The sequence below is a fragment of the Spea bombifrons genome, chromosome 2, assembly GCF_027358695.1.
Source record: "Spea bombifrons isolate aSpeBom1 chromosome 2, aSpeBom1.2.pri, whole genome shotgun sequence".
Classification (NCBI taxonomy): domain Eukaryota; kingdom Metazoa; phylum Chordata; class Amphibia; order Anura; family Pelobatidae; genus Spea; species Spea bombifrons.
In genome coordinates this window covers 16,770,191-16,787,383 of record NC_071088.1, presented here as the reverse complement: position 1 = coordinate 16,787,383, position 17,193 = coordinate 16,770,191, and the positions used below count along the sequence as shown (strand labels likewise).

Genomic DNA, 17,193 nt, shown 5'->3' with positions numbered 1-17,193 from the left:
CTTTATTAACTTTTCTCACTCTCCACTGGTGTGACACCTTATGAGACAGGTATCTGCACAACGACCATGTGTGTGGACAGACCCATAGACCCACAACCCCGCTCACGGGGAAAGTAGAGGAAAAGGAAATTGGTACCCATCTCCCCCTCCACCACCCCTCCTCTACCCTGTTCAGTCGATCAGCCGTAACATTTTGGCCACCTGCCTAATATTGTGTGGGTCCAACTTTTGCCGCCAAAACAGCCCTGACCCGTCGAGGAATGGACTCCACTAGACCTCTGAAGGTGTGCTGTGGTATCTGGCACCAAGACGTTAGCAGCAGATCCCTTAAATCCTGTAAGTTGCGAGGTGGGCATTCAGGGATGTATCCTGGTGCCATGTGTTCTTGAGGTAAGCGATGCAGCAGGCCATCTGCGTGATGTAAAATAAAAGGTGATTCATCAGACAAGGCCACCTTCTGTAATTGCTTCGTGGTCCAGTTCTTATGCTCACGTAAAGAATGTAGGCACTTTCAGCAGTGGACAGGGGTCAGCATGGGCACCGTGAACGATCTTAGCTACTGTAGCTTGTATGTTGGCTTTGACCCCACGGTCCAGCCTTCGCCACGTGCATCAATGAGCCTTGGCTGCCTATTATCCTGTCGCCAGTCCACCGCTTTTCCTTCCTTGGACCACTTTTGATAGGTACCGACCACCGCAGACTGGTGACACCGCACAGGAGCTGCAGTTTTGGAGATGCTCTGACCCAGTCGTCTCGCCATCACAATTTGGCCCTCGTCAAAGTCGCTCGGATCCCTACGCTCGACCATTTTTCCTGCTTCTCATACCTGTCAGTGGTCATAATGTAATGGCTGATCGGTGTATATCTAAGAAGACATTTGTATGGGTGTTTTAGTTGCGATGAGTCTCGTGCCGTACCATGTCGTGTTCTGAAATGTATGAACTATCTCTATTGCTACACATTTCTAGTGTATAAAGGCACGGTTTTAGCTGACTACACATAAGCCTTTAGCATGATGTTCTAAAGCAAATGACATTTCTGCGAACATTAAAGCCCGGGTACGTAGGGCCCTATGCTGTTTTTACACTAATATCCCTAAAGACTGTGGATTTATTTTACAGTAACATGCCTACCATATTGCAGCAGTACAATCAATTAAAATCTAATGAATTTGACGACCGGCCAAGCATTACTGGACTGAAACCAGTTACCCAGAGGTGATATTCTGTGCCAGTCTATTTAGTCTGAAGCCATTAAGTTTAATGAGTCAATTTATCGAAGGCACTTAGGGATTCACAATCACGAGCTCTGCTCGCTGTGCTTTAGAATCTTTTTCTTTGCAGGAATTAGAGTCTGAGTCTGAATTACAGATAATGCATTAGCATGGCAAAAATGTACCATTATATACACATTTTTAGAAAAATAACCATTGAAGAAAATTGCTTGAAACGTGAATAACTCGGATTAAATCCCACGGCCACTAGAAAATAAAACCAGATTTCCCAGCGCACTGGAAGTTATTTATTTATATATTTTTAATGGTGCATGTAGGATTAAGGGGATTAAGCACGAACATCACTCTTTCCCATGCTGGGGTTAGTTTGAGAGTATATGTGGGTGGTAAGCTCAGTCGAGATCTTACGCAGCATCACAAAATGAAGAATAACACCGTGAATGGTGCCCAGATGGAATAAACAATAATATACACTTTTATTTGGTCACTTTGTTACGATTTGGCAGATTTCCTCACTCGACTGAAAGGATGCTCGTTCACAAACAGATCATGGATCTTATCTTGGATATTCCAGATTTGTGTTGAAGCAGCCAGAGGAGGGTCGCAGGAACCTGCTATGTGCTTGTCATCATCTACCGGTAATGTGTTTTAAAAGAGCGACAAACCGGTACAAAAACAGGCAATGAAAACTCACTAAAGAAGATATGGTTCTCATCATTAAATTACTTCTGCTCACTAGTCTGTGGCCTGGAGCTGTGCTCAACGGGTTTCATTCTCAAAAACATCATCACCATCATCATCATGATAAGGAAGAGATTCACCCAGTGCCCATGACGGACAGTCGGAAAAACCCCAGGTAATAGACAATGGTTTTTTTTTTCTTTCATTGTCCAAATCAACCCTTTGAATGCCTGGAGGCAGGGTTGTTATAGTTGGATTAGGAACTCAACAATATTGGCCCCTTTCCCATACAGGGAATAACATGTATCATTAGGTATCAGTACTTATAATTAGTAAAATATGCTAAGATGTCACCAAATAATCAATAAATACATTTATTGAAGTAAATCGGAGATATTTAGGTTAAAATTTCAGTGGCACCCTGTGGCAGAGGCAGCATTTCCTAATCAGGTTCTTATCCCGAGGTTCTGTTCTATCTCTATCCACACCTCTACGAAGGCTGTCTGAACCAATTAACAAAAAGGGAGAGATTAAATTGGGGAATTAATTAGGCAGATCAGATATGGAAAATATGGCAGATGTACTTAAAAAAAAACAAAGTGTTAAATGTACATGCGCATATAGAAGGTGGTGTTACGTATTAATAGAAAAATGCCAGAATTTCCGAGATCCAGAGTACATAACAATAGTGAAAGGCGGAGGGCTTGTTGTTACTCTCACCCCATTTGTTTGGCAATTTCTGCATCTGTTATTTTGTCTATTGTTCTCCTTAAAAAGCCTCTCATTTTTTTCAATGACGCCATACGCCCAGCTATGAATGGTGATTCGGTTGCATGTTAGTAGACTCCATCTGGACTGTTACACATAAAGATAAATGATGAGAAATGTTTTACTTCCAAAAACTAATTCTCGGATTTCTTAGGGTGTTTTAGCACATGTATATTTGTCCTGTTGTAACCAAAACGGATTAAAGTCGTACACCAAGTTCCAAAAAGATTTTATGGGAACTTATCTCGCTAGCAGGTAATAGAGGATGGTACATGAGTTTATGCCACACCATGTAATATCAAGTAAGAGAAAAGTGCAGCATGAAAAAGAGCTAATATTACAAAAATAATAAAGCTTTAGAGTGTTGCCATGTGCTATAATCTTTACTGGAGCCTTTTGCTGAAGCTGGTGCGTTTTATTTGGCCAACACAGCAAAAAATCCAAGGAAAAATAATTTCATTATTTCCATTTATTTCTGTGACTTTAATACAAAGCGTACCCAAACCAGATGGACTATCAATGCAATAGACAATCACTGATATTCCAGCCTAAGATTTAGAGTAGGTAATCTGTGTTCTAAACCTCGTCTCAATGATTTGAGAGGCGCACAAGTCAAAGCGGGACTGGAGCCAAAGACGTTCTCCTCTTCTGGCAGATGGCCCTCAGGTTTCACTAGGGAAGCTCCATGTGCAGAATGATATTTGGATCACTCTTCATTTTTTGCTAAAGTGCCCATCTCTACCCACGACTATTATTCCCACAATGCTCAGGTAGCCAGGATCATACGGATTATAACCCACCTGGAATGCGAGAAGGTCCCTGTCTGTAACAATGACACTTTCTTACAAGTTTTTTTTTAGTTGCCATTATGACGGAAACATTAACTAACATTTTCGCATCTCCACAAAAGCTGCATTTGTGTTTTGGGGCTCTCGTGCATGTAGTAGACAGATGGTGATGGGAAGTCTAGGAGACTTCCCGAAAGAATCCTCAAATGTTATTAATCTCCAATTCACCGGGGTCTTAGAGAGTGACCCTCCCCCATCCCTCCAAAGCTATTTGTCCATGTTCCCAAAGAAGATTTTGAAGCATTAGCCAAAAGTACATGAGAGGGAGATTATTTATTCCCCTGGTCCATTTACTCGATAAACAGCTGACTATTTCTGAAAATATGTATCCAGTTCTTGTAAGCTTTGAAATGGGGGCTTGTGAAAATAAAATCAACCTATGCCACAATATTTCTTTGGTATCTTTCCACGATAATCACATTGTCTCTGAGAAGAGAAGCAAATCAAGCCTTTTAACTCTTTTAAATGGTAGAATATGCAATACAAAGGGTTACCTTTACAAAAATATACCTTTAGTAGATTTCAGTCTCTAGCATTAAGATATTTATTTAGCAAAACTACTCGGAACTTGTACATCTACCCTTACTATTTTTCCCTCCTTTTTCTCCCTACGTTTACCCTTTCTGCTTTATCTCTCTTGTTTCTCTTTCTCTTTCTCTCATCCCTTCTGTTTCTCTTTCTCTCTCCCTTTCTCCCTACCTCTCCCATGTTCTCATTGTTTATCCCACTTCTCTTTATTTCTTCCTCTACTCATTATGTCTCATTTTTTTCCTCATCTCTCTCTCTCCTTCCTCCTCATCTCTCATTATCTCACTCCTTTCTCCTTATCTCATCTCTCAATTTTCTTTCTCATTATCTCTGCCCATTCTCCCTACCTCTTACCTTATTCCTCATTGCTCCTCTTTTTCTTTATCTCTCCCCCTTTCCCATCTTTCTCTCCCCTTTTACCCATCTCCCCTCTTTCTTTCTTTCTTTCTTTCTTTCTTTCTTTCTTTCTTTCTTTCTTTCTTTCTTTCTTTCTTTCTTTCTTTCTTTCTTTCTTTCTTTCTTTCTTTTCTCTCCCCTTTTTGTCTCCTTCTTTCTCCCCATCTTTTACCTTTCTGAAGTCCTGTGGTGGTAGCGTGAAGTCTATTTATACAGCCCTATACAGCATCTTGCAGGGCCGCAGTGGAGGTATCCCTCTTGGCTGTTGCACCCTGTGCAGTCACGCAGGTCACACACCCCTAAGCACAGCTGCTCCTGAGAGTGAGGTGTGTGTTTTATAAAATTTAGTGCTGTATTATAATGACTAGAATTATTTCAAGTTTTTTATTTATATGTTGTCCTGTATATTGGAATAGAACCTTTTAGAGAAAGAGTTAGTACAATCTAGAATATTTTGCGACATATTCCTTACATCTTCACCATGAGTATAAGAACATTTATAATTATGGTGCCAGTGCATCTACTGGTCCTTTCTGGAGTTATCCAGCTGAATCTTGTTGATTCCTGAATTGATTTACTGAATTATTCTGTGTATCTTCTCACAGTAAAATGAGGAAAATCGATAGCACCAAAGTACGTCAGTTGAAATCTGAACAACTTTTGCGGATAGAAGACCACGACTTTGCCATGAGACCTGGATTTGGAGGTGAGGAAATTTATAGCTGGTTCTTACAAATCCTCTTTACTTCAATAAAGTAGTGTTAACCACTGCTGCAGACAATGCCTGAGTGTATTAAACCTCTTTCGATGTAAAATTAATATTAATGTCAAGTATTTCTATAACTTATATTAAATTCAATATGGATCTCGCCACCAGGGTCCCTCACCAACTTAGAACCCAAAGATTTCCCATTGGCCCTTTAAAATCCTTAATGAATAGGCTCATGACAAAATCCAATTCTTGAGGACCACCACCAAGTATGTTTTTGTGTGATGGGTATATGGGGCATGTGAGTGGTTGGCATTTAGTGTACATGATATGGTATATGGGTTGTAGTTAGGCTGTGTATATGCCAAGTGTCATGAAAGTTCTAATTTAAAATTGTTTTGGGTGCCAACCCCAAATCGTTTATTAACCAATGCCACTAGCACAAGGAGAGATGGATTTTTACATTTCAAGTAAAAAGAAATGAACTAATATTGTGGATACAGCCTTCAGATTAATATTTTCTTTAAATATTATTTTCTTATTCAATCTTTTTTATGCATTTCCTATGAAAAGTTGTTTTGTTTTCTCTGATTTTTATTTTTAAGGTTCAGCGATTCCTGTTGGCATTGATGTGCAGGTAGAAAGTATAGACAGCATTTCAGAGGTTGACATGGTAAGTTGCCAGGGTTTACATTTAAAAAAAAAGCCACACTCATAAAATTTTAAGATTTGACAGTGTTACAAAGACGTAATCTGACTAAAGGGTAGTGAAGAGGGGACTCCGTTACTGAACTACATCATCTATAAGCTGTAGCAAGCACTTGATTGATTAGAAATATGTTGAGACCAAAGAATAAAGGAAAACAGTTGTAGAACATCTTTTTAGTTTTTCCTTCCATCTCTTACCAACCATCTTGCTTAGTGCATACCATGTACTGAATAACATTGCTTATCTCACAGGATGGAGGACTAGGCAATGATATTTGATATATATATATATATATATATTCTCCCTCACTATATAAGGGGAGTTTAGCTCTCAGCTACTACACTAAGTACATTGGACCAGGAGATATACCGTATATGTGTTTGCTATTACTTGTAGGGATTTGCTGTTCCCAGCACATGGGAGCAGGGTGTTGTGGAGTAATGCATTGAAATGGAAGAAGATGTTCCATCCCTCTTTACCCCCATTTAATTTATTTCACAGCTGCACACCTCCTACAGGGAATAGGTATAAAAGAGGCCACCTTAATAAATACCCAGAATGCCTGTGGGTACCTTTTTGTATAATTGTCCGCTCTAGAGCAGGGATAGCTCAAGTAATTATGTTCAAAGGCACTTGACAAGTCCAAGTAAACCACCAACACGTGTTAAATCCAGTTAATATGAGTGCTATCAAATTAGAATCGTTGAGTCTCAGTTGAGTTTTGTTGAGTTGCGTCCAATGGCTGCCCATCAAGCACTGGTAAGATAGACCCAACAGCTGTTGAGATTACCATGTACATGGATATCATAAAAAAAACAGATTTATTTGGTGAATAGTTCAGCTCAGCTGGAAACTGGACCTTCCAGGAAAAGTTAACATTTAGCAATAAGACCTCTAAGTATTACAAAAGAGACAAGACTTTCTTCAGAAGCTGAATATTTCACTTTTCTTGCAAAATTGTGAATTAAAGCACATTTATTTACAAATACTGCCTTGCAGCCTAATGTTTACTTGTATTAGGATGTGCAGTTCTTAACCTGTTGTTTAATGGAAGCACAAGATATAGAAATGCAGTGCAGTTATTCTTGGGATTATTTTGGAAAGTTAGTAGCCATTCAGAAAATGTATGTTGCGGTTCATTCTCTGTTTCTTTCTATTGTTTCCTCCAAGGATTTCACAATGACTTTATACCTCAGGCATTACTGGAAAGATGAGAGACTCTCATTTCAAAGTACCAACAACAGAAGTATGACATTTGATGGAAGACTCATAAAAAAGATCTGGGTTCCAGACGTGTTCTTTGTCCATTCAAAAAGATCATTTATACATGATACCACTATGGAGAACATCATGCTGCGAGTGTACCCAGATGGTAATGTCTTATTCAGTCTAAGGTAAGAAAAATGTCACTCCTTGTCTTAAATTCTAAAATTCTTGGAAAGAGCGCTCCAGCCATATTTATTTTTTGCTAAACACATATTGGAGTCCGTTTTGCATGGACTTTAGTGCAATATATTGTGATCAGGTGCAGGCATTATTTAATTATTGGAGTTCTTCTGTTTCACTTATTTCTTCACCCAAAGCAGGGAGCATACCACAAAACCCTCAGTAGAGCTCCCATTCTACAAGTAGAGCTCCTATTCTACAAGTAGAGCTCCCATTGAAGTCAAAGTGGATCCCAACTCATAATGAAACCAATGACATGGTTTATGAAAATCTGGGAGCTCTCAGGGTTTGACTTTGAGTCTTAGGGTTTTTTGTACTCCAATATCAGGGTCTCAGGCTGAAGGGACAGAAACTGAGGACAACACAGTCTGGAGCTGACACCATTCATACTCTGCATTTGTCTGATGAAATCTAAGACTCCTAATTAGTGCTTTTGCTATGAGTGTGCCATGGCTGATATCCCTGTTTGAATGCATGATACTGAATTAAGGGTATCTTTAAATAAATAATGAGAATATGTTGGTTAACAGGTTTGATAAGTCCCAGCATCAGCTCATGTACTGTCGTAGGTTATCACTTATGCATACATACGTACTTTAGGGTTCTGCTTCAGTGGCTTCCATGGTGCAAGAAGTTTACATATTTATTCTTCCGATGCAAGTGAGGCAGTAACTGAAGCTGTTATCTAACTGTAAAGCATTCTCATATCAGGGGCAGATCCAGAGCTTGCCCTCAAGAGGGGCACTTACACTAACACACACAGATTCAGATGCTCATACTTACACATCCAAACACTCACACTAACACATGCACATAGACACTGAACATTAAAACACACACTAATACATAAATTCACACTAACACAACTAAATATTTAACACTAAAAAACACTCACACACACTAACACATGCACAACCAGACACTCACAGTGGTAGTACACTTGTTTGTACTACTTCTCCGACTTTCTTCTGCTACAGTTGTGTTACTGTCATTTACCTGCTCTATAGGCACTTGCAGATCAGCAGCTACCCTGCAAGGTGGGTTCCATATTGCCTGATTCAGGCAGGCTCTACAATTTGTCCTAGTGACACTTACACTAATACACATACATCCAGACACTCACACCAACATACGTGCACACATTCACGCTAACACACACACTAACACAACCAGACACACACACTAACACAACCAGATACACACACACCAACATACCCCTGACACACGCACTAAGATACACAAGCACACACACTAAGATACCCAGACACACAACTCACTTACCCTCAGCCTTGTCTTCAGTGAAGTGCAGGCTGCTGAGCTAATACTGAGGGGTCATAACGTGGTGTGACCCTGTTCAACCTCATCTTCTTCTTGAAATTAGGGACATAAAGGAGTAAGTCCAGGAATTACCTCTTTATCCCTACTCCTGCCGTCTGTCTCGGAGAGGGTCGATTGCCCCGTTGACGCCCCCTGCATCAGCACATGGCTCCTATTTGCATGCAGTAAATACACTGAAGTCAATGCAAAAATGACTTTATACTACAATTTAAATTTAAAATATAAAGCACAAAGAGTGGTTCGACTCTCTGTGATAACCTTTTTATCTGGACCAACCGTTCTTTATTTTGAATCACAAACTTCCTGATAATGTACAATGTGGTAACATTTTTTCAGTAGAACTGAGATGTACAAATAGAGATAATTCTCTGAAAAAACAAAAGGATGTTAAAAGGTAACAAGTAAAGCCAATAAATAACATGAACATTAGTAGTGTTCTAAAACTATATTTCTAAAACGAAATCAAACAAAAGCAATGTTATGTATTAATGTTTAATAATATTATTGTGATTGTGTATTATGGTATAACAGCAAAAATGATTAATACATAAAATCCTTGAGCTGGTTAGCATTAATATACTTTATTATTTCCATTAATGATTGGGAAACTGTCCCTAATAGGGGTCCATCACCCGTGTATCTAGAATGCGGGGTGCTACTGGACCTTTGCATTAGCTGTAAATCTGGCAATCACCTAATACAAGATCAATTTATTCCGGAATAGATTGCTACACATTTGTCTGCAATAGCGGATAGTTACATACATTCATCATCTGTATTATCCTCAGATTACCCATAAAGTCTGCGAGCTTTGCCATTAAAATCCTAACTAATCTTTTTCCGGAATAGCCCCCTTAAAGTCAGCTTATTACATTAAACATTCTATCTGCATAGGGAAGCGGACCAGCTGTTAAATTTCATTTTCCCTATACTTTTTATAGTACAAAAACATTCAAACCAACAGCTTACCCTAACTAATAGACTTGCGCTCGCAAGTAAAATTGATTTGGATAAAAGTTTTGTTTCGTTTTTGCCTAGCTTACTTTTGGACCATGAATTTTCGTTCTTCGACCACTTGGTTCGAATAAACATCAGATGGCTTTTTTGATTCAGACACCTTCTGGATTAGATAGATAGATAAATAGATAGTAATCAATCAGAAACAGGGACATATTAATTCCAAGTAATTTAACAAATTATATGTACACATTTATCCAAACTATACAGGCAAATGATCACTTGACTTGGGGCTAGTTGTCTAAATAATATGAATGTAATCACTTACTGAAATAGAAAATATCTGTGATATAAGAGCTAGCAATACATGTCATTTTTTCTGTGTCAATAATACTTATTTCTGGATATTTTTGCAGGATTACAGTTTCTGCAATGTGCTTCATGGATTTCAGTAGATTTCCTTTGGACACCCAGAACTGTTCATTAGAACTGGAAAGTTGTAAGTAGTTTTTTATATCAGCGTGACCAATTTCTTTGAGGACGATATCCTCTCCCACTTATATAAACTGTCCAAGTATCAGCCCAGTAGGTACTACAGTGTGAGAGAAGAGAGGTCAGATAGTGGGGTGGTCGAAAACAAGAGCCACAGGTCCTAGACCTTCTATTTGGATGGCACCGAGGAAGACTGGACCTCTCCAGTGTTTTGCAATATACATGATTAGAATCTGCTCATGGAAGCAACAGACACATTCATTTCAACATAATAGGAAACCACAAGGGTTAAAGAGTATATTACATCAAAGGGTATAACGGCAGGATTTTGGAGGGCAGAGCAGATTTCATGGAAATAAACACATACAAAGAAAATAACCAGCAATCCATGTGAGGAGCATCTTGGAGGAAATCTGAAGCCAATTCTGTTGGCTTGGGGCCACCATATTTATTTCATGCAAAGTTCTGATTCTCGGAGTGGAGGCAACACAAAAAAGTGAATTAGGTATTTCTTCTAAAAAGAAGGTGGCTGCAGTGACTTGGGGGCCTCAACAAAGTAACAGAGAAATGAAATAATGAATATTATGGAGCTTGGATGTATAGGCTTCAAGGGAAATCTATAAATTAAGAAACAATGAGTCAGATGAAGCTTTTTCAAAAGAAACTCCTTATCATCCCATTACTTTTCTGTTGACATGGAGGCCACTATAATGAAACAACCAAATATATCGAAAGTAACCTGGGGAACATTCCTAGACAATTCTATGATTCTGGGCCCTATATGTGCAGACAAGTAGAAGAAGAAAAAGGGCAATGCAATCAAGGGGCATTAAACGATATAGGCATTTTACAACCCCCCTTCTTCCTTTGTCTGACGGTCCAATACATGCAAGCAGTCTTACAGCTGTCTGTAAATAGAACTTGTGTACTTATCAGGGGCGTACCTAGAGTATTTGGCACCCGGGGCGGATCCTGTAAGTGGCACCCCCCCCCAAAAAAATGTAAAGACATCTACAAAATTATGTTGGCAAGAATATTTATTGCACCAATTTGTAAACTGTATGTCAACTGTAAACAACAAGAAATCTGAAAAAATAAATTAATAACTTATAAGTAAAATAAACACGTTTAAATAACATTTACTGAACATATAATAGTGCTTTCTTTAATAACCCTCCAAAAAAAATGGCGTCCACATTGCCCACATAGAACCTGACCAGCACCCAAATTACACACGCATAGGACGTGCCATATTTGCCCCCAAACAGCCCAGCATGAGTCAGCATTGTTCCCAAACAGCCGAGTGTACGCCATCTTTGTCTCATAAACACGCTACCTGTGCCATCTTTGTCCCATAAACACCCTGCCTGTTCCATCTTTGTCCCATAAACACCCTGCTTAAACCATCTTTGCCTTTTTGACAAATCAACTATACACCTATGATTAACACAAACACTTTTACAGTCACTCACTAATTCACTTTCATTCACACAATCATTTATTCTTTCACACAAATTATTTACACATATTCATTGATGCATTCTCACAAATTCATTAATTCTCTCACTCATTCACACAATTCATCCACACATTAATCCATTCGCTCTCATTCTGACTCTTTATTTCAATATTCTTGCTACCCTCCTTTCTCCCTATCTACACATTCTCACCCCCTTCTGCCCTATCTAGCCCTTCTCACTCCCTTCTCCCTATCTACCCCCTATCCCCCCGTCTCACTCCCTTCTCCCTATCTACCCCCCCTAACTATCTACCCTCTCCCCCCTTTGAAGTTCACTTACCTTTCAGGAGTCCTGGGGTGGGGGTGCAAGGCCTCTGTCTCCCAGCTCTGCCACTGTATGGAACAGCATGGTAAGTGTGGATTGGTAAGTGTGGATTGGTAAATGTGTGAGAGTGATGGGAGTTATGATGTACTTTAGGGCATAATTATATAATGAAAAAGACATTGGAAATGGTACAGCATAACATCCATCACTCTCACACATTTACCAATCCACACATATACCAATCCACACGCATACCAATCCACACTTACCAATCCACAGATTCCACACATACCAATCCACACATTCCACACATACCAATCCACATTTACCAATCCACACATTCCACACATACCAATCCATAGATTCCACACATACCAATCCACAGATTCCACACATACCAATCCATAGATTCCACACATACCAATCCACAGATTCCACACATACCAATCCACACTTGCCAATCCACATTTACCAATCCACTGATTCCACACATACCAATCCACAGATTCCACACATACCAATCCACAGATTCCACACATACCAATCCACACTTAACAATCCACACATACCAATCCACACTTACCAATCCACACTTACTAACCCACACTTACCAACCCACACTTACCAATCCACAGATTCCACACATACCAATCCAGACATACCAATCCACAGATTCCACACATACCAATCCACACTTAACAATCCACACTTACCAATCCACACTTACCAATCCACAGATTCCACACATACCAATCCAGACATACCAATCCACAGATTCCACACATACCAATCCACACATACCAATCCACAGATTCCACACATACCAATCCAGACATACCAATCCACAGATTCCACACATACCAATCCACACATACCAATCCACATTTACCAATCCACAGATTTCACACTTACCAATCCACATTTACCAATACACATACCAATCCACAGATTCCACACATACCAATCCACTCTCACTCTAACTGAATGATTTCCTACCTTTCCTCTTTTCTTCTTACAGCAGTCAGCTCGTTTTCTTTCTCTTCGCTCCTCTTCTTCTGTCTTCTTCCGGGTTCAGAGGGCACGGACGGCGGTGGGCGCGGCTTCAGTGTTGTGCGCCGGGATCTAACAAACCCCGGCGCACAGCAGCAGTTGCCGCGCAGATCGCGAGTGAGCGGTATCGGAGGTCTTTAACAGATCCCCGGCTCCCTGGAGTGATTTTAAGCCGGTTCCACCGGCTTAAAATCACTCAAGGGAGCCGGAGGTCTGTTAAAGACCTCCGATACCGCTCCCTTGCGAGCCTTCTCCTCCAGCGGCGGACATTGCTGTCCGTCTCTGGAGGGGTGCCGGCAAGTTGGCACCCCCCTGATGAGCGGCACCCGGTGCGGACCGCCCCCCCCGCCCCCCGCTAGGTACGCTACTGGTACTTATCTGCATGCCTTAGAAATGTCTATATTTCTGAAAGTGTATTTTATTTTCATTACAATCATTAAAATTATTACAAACAACCACCCCCGAGTCAGCCTACAAAAAAATATTATTTACATATATTTATATATTTTTTAAAATAAATCCTTTTTTTTATACGTCAGCATCATGTAAGTCTGATGTCTGCTAAAGTTCATAAGGTAGAATATAACTATTACTCAAATAATAAATGTAAATAAAAAAAATAATGTAAATTAAGAATCAAAACGTGAAAATGTGAATGCCCGTAATCGTATATGTTTGTGTATAATGTAATAAAAAATGATTTATTGGAATGCAGGGAATGACAGTTTTGGAGTAATTATTTCGCAGATGCATACAATGAGGATGACCTGATGCTGTACTGGAAACGAGGAAACGAGTCTCTTAAAACAGATGAACACATCTCACTGTCACAATTCTTCATCGAAGAGTTCAGTGCATCTAGTGGACTTGCTTTATACAGCAGCACAGGTATGCCAGCCGACCTATCGCTCCCCTACCTGGTGTCCATATAATATGAATGGTTATTGCTCCTGTGTGCGTAATTTAGCAGGTTGATCGGGCATCAGACACTGACTATCATGCAGCGGCAGCTCCGATGACCCACATAAAAGCTCAGTTAATATCCTTTTGTGTAGAAGAAATCTGCTTCAACAGATTATAGGGTGGTCTACGTGTTTTACATTTAAAGAGACAGTCTCTCCTAAAAAATCCTATGTGCACTCTGTAGCTCAGTAAATGTCTCTTCAAAATCCATCATAAATGTGCTGTTCCAATGAGTAAATAATGAGTAAACATCCACATGCCGCCAGATGTGATGATTACTAAAACTATCGACATAAGAAGGGCACAGATAGGAATTGTCATAGTAATAAATAACACATAAATAAATGGAGAGCAGAAGGATGTCTGCATATCTGCGTAATAGTGATCTGATCTAAACTATTTTTAACTTATTTAGAACCTTATCTGCACCAGTTATTTACCATGTGTATGTATTATGTTAACCTATTATTAGTAGGAAAAAAATTTATCTTATTCAGGAAGGACATGGTGTTCATATAATTTATATATATCAGTTTCATAGTGAAACATTTGCCTTAGTCCATGGGCATTTAGCTGCTGTCAACAATAATACCAATTTATCTCAATAAATATGTATGTAAAGTTAGATTATATAATTTGAGTCTATTAGAGGTGTTGCTTTCCCTTTAACTGCCTATCCCCAACAACTGAGTTACATTTTGTAGGCAGGGGACATCAATTGGTAACATGTTGCACCCCATTCTTCTGTATTTTGATTATATTTTTTGTAGGTGGCACTTCATCTTAAGTGATGCCTTAGAAAAAGGGACAATTGTTTAGTGATGGGGTAAGGGAAAGACTGCAGCTTTGGAGAGCACTGGGAAGAAGGGGTAGGCAACAGGGACCAGGTTACACGTAACAAATTGTTACGCGAAAAAGGGAACTTCATTACTAAATGTCTAAACTGCTGTTATTCACAACCACACACTCATTGTGTTGTTGTAGGATTTCAACTTTATTAAAGGTCTCATGTTCTTTAAGAAACGTAGCTACTAATAGTAAGGCTTCCCAAGACCTTCTGCGACATCCAAACCATTGCAAAGATTTCCTCTGCAATGGATAGGCCTTTTGATGCAAGAGCGTCCCACAACATTACCAGTAACGTAACTTAATGTCTGTTTGTTTTAAGGCTGGTACAATCGACTTTTCATCAACTTCATCCTCAGACGGCACATCTTTTTCTTCCTGCTCCAGTCTTACTTCCCGGCGATGCTCATGGTGATGCTGTCATGGGTCTCCTTTTGGATTGATAGGAGAGCTGTACCGGCCAGAGTATCACTAGGTAAGGCTATGAGTGATTATAACGGCTACGTGCAGGGCTACCATATCTCCAGACAATGTATGTTTGTGACTTTCTAAATGTGCTAACCCTTCCAAACTAGCAAATATCAATATATGGTTTTAATACTTGGCCATAAAAGAAGCTATATGAATATATGAATGTTCCTGCCTTATTTTATTTCAGACTCTTTATTGCTAAATATGAATTGTGTGCTTTGACAGGGATCACCACTGTGTTGACAATGTCCACGATAATCACAGGAGTGAGTGCCTCAATGCCCCAGGTGTCTTACATTAAAGCTGTCGATGTGTACTTGTGGATCAGTTTCCTCTTCGTGTTCCTGTCTGTCATTGAGTATGCAGCTGTAAACTACCTGACCACCGTGGAAGAAAGAAAGCAGCTCAAAAGGAGAGGGAAGGCAAGTGATTATATCTGTATATGTTATTTCGTATGTCACCTGACCCCACAGTAGAAGAGCTGCAGGTTAGGCAAGGTTAGAGACTAGAGAGTGCGTTTATGGTGTTAGATGTAAGTGTGTATTAAGGTATTATGTTAAGGCGAGTTAGTACGTATTTGTTAGTTACCAACGAAGTTTGCCAAATAATTAGTTACTAAGTTATACATTTCACACACTGCAAAACAGTACTATCCGCGTGCTAGAAACTTAAATATGTCCTAGAAAATCCGGTCACCCTAAGTGAGTATAAGAATCTGTGGCCGGGACACGGGAAAATGAGAAGACATTTGTCACTCTACTATAAGTTTCACGTAATTGCACCCCTTGTAAGACCTACGAAATAAGCTGGCTAATTATAAATAAAAATTAAATATCGATATATATTTACCCATCTCTATTTTTACCCAGTCTTCAACCACACTAAACCTTGAGGCTGTGCAGGCGATGGCCTTTGACGGCTGCTACCACGACAGCGATGCTGACTTGAACTACTCCGTACACTCCGAGGAGAGCTCATCCCGAGGACGCGCTGCCAGTGTCGCCACGCTGGATGCCGCACGCATCAAGAGGAAAAAATCTGTGAAAGGGAATATGGGCAGGATCATCCTGGAGAATAATCACGCCATTGACACGTATTCCAGGATTATTTTCCCCACTGTCTATATTGTATTTAACTTTTTCTACTGGGGTGTCTACTTATGAAAATCACACTGTTGCAATGGACATTTGTTTATATTTTTCGTATGCACTGTTATTGGAACCATATTCTGGATTGTATGAATTATTCATTTAAAACCATGGGGCAGAAAAATATTGTTATAATCATTTTCTTTTACAAAGCCGTACAGATGGTACAGGCGGCCATCACAGTTATATTAGGTTAGGTTCCTGGAAAAGCTGATGTAAGATAAAATCATGTATGTAAAATCCAATGAATGTTGGGCTTATGTTCCTGACCTATGGTCGTATACCCACCACAGAAATGATCATATATACAACAGACTTGTGCATACTGATTTGTACGAATTTTTAAACAAACTTTGCCAATTTGATTATGTCGGACAATTGCCTGAAAACCAGGCAGGAACCCCAACGAAACATATGAAAAACTAAAGCGCCAAATTTAGGTTTGCATTTTGTCGGTTTTTCACCCTCTCTTACTCACGCTCTCTCACACAATGTCTCCCTGCTTTCTTGGCCAATTGCTTCTGCGTCCCCTTCTCCTTTTTCCACAGCTCAGCTTCTTGTCTTGACTGTCTTCTGCATTCTTTCTTCTATTTTCTTTCTTGTTCAACTACTTCACACTATCCAATCCGTTATCCAGGAGTACTTCTGCAAGGGCGGAGCTTATGCACACACCGTGTCCACCGATTGGAGGAATGAAGAGAGGCTGTCCCAGCAGGGTGCGCCATGGCTCCACCCTTTTGCCTAAGTACTCCAAGATGCCAGAATAATGCAGATGGATCCACAGGGGAAGAGAAGTGTTTCTGCACACAACCATGGGGCAACATT

The 17,193-nt window shown here is 39.8% G+C and overlaps 1 protein-coding gene across 1 annotated transcript; it reads left to right on the top strand.

Moving 5' to 3' along the window:
* Positions 1–1,938: 1,938 nt before the first annotated feature.
* On the top strand, positions 1,939–16,384 carry GABRR3 (gamma-aminobutyric acid type A receptor subunit rho3). The gene is made up of 9 exons (XM_053457081.1): positions 1,939–2,090; positions 5,061–5,161; positions 5,770–5,837; positions 7,044–7,267; positions 10,031–10,113; positions 13,688–13,828; positions 15,072–15,224; positions 15,446–15,642; positions 16,090–16,384. Exons 1-9 carry the CDS (start codon positions 1,939–1,941, stop codon positions 16,381–16,383), a joined length of 1,413 nt encoding a protein of 470 aa, XP_053313056.1. The 3' UTR covers position 16,384.
* The last annotated feature ends 809 nt before the right edge of the window (positions 16,385–17,193 follow it).

Excerpts from the sequence above, each read along its gene's own strand:
- GABRR3 (XM_053457081.1), top strand. The coding sequence starts at position 1,939 with ATGGTTCTCATCATTAAATTACTTCTGCTCACTAGTCTGTGGCCTGGA. Across the intron at positions 15,225-15,445 it reads ACCGGCCAGAGTATCACTAG|GGATCACCACTGTGTTGACA; the intron begins GTAAGGCTATGA and ends GTGCTTTGACAG. Across the intron at positions 15,643-16,089 it reads AGCTCAAAAGGAGAGGGAAG|TCTTCAACCACACTAAACCT; the intron begins GCAAGTGATTAT and ends ATTTTTACCCAG.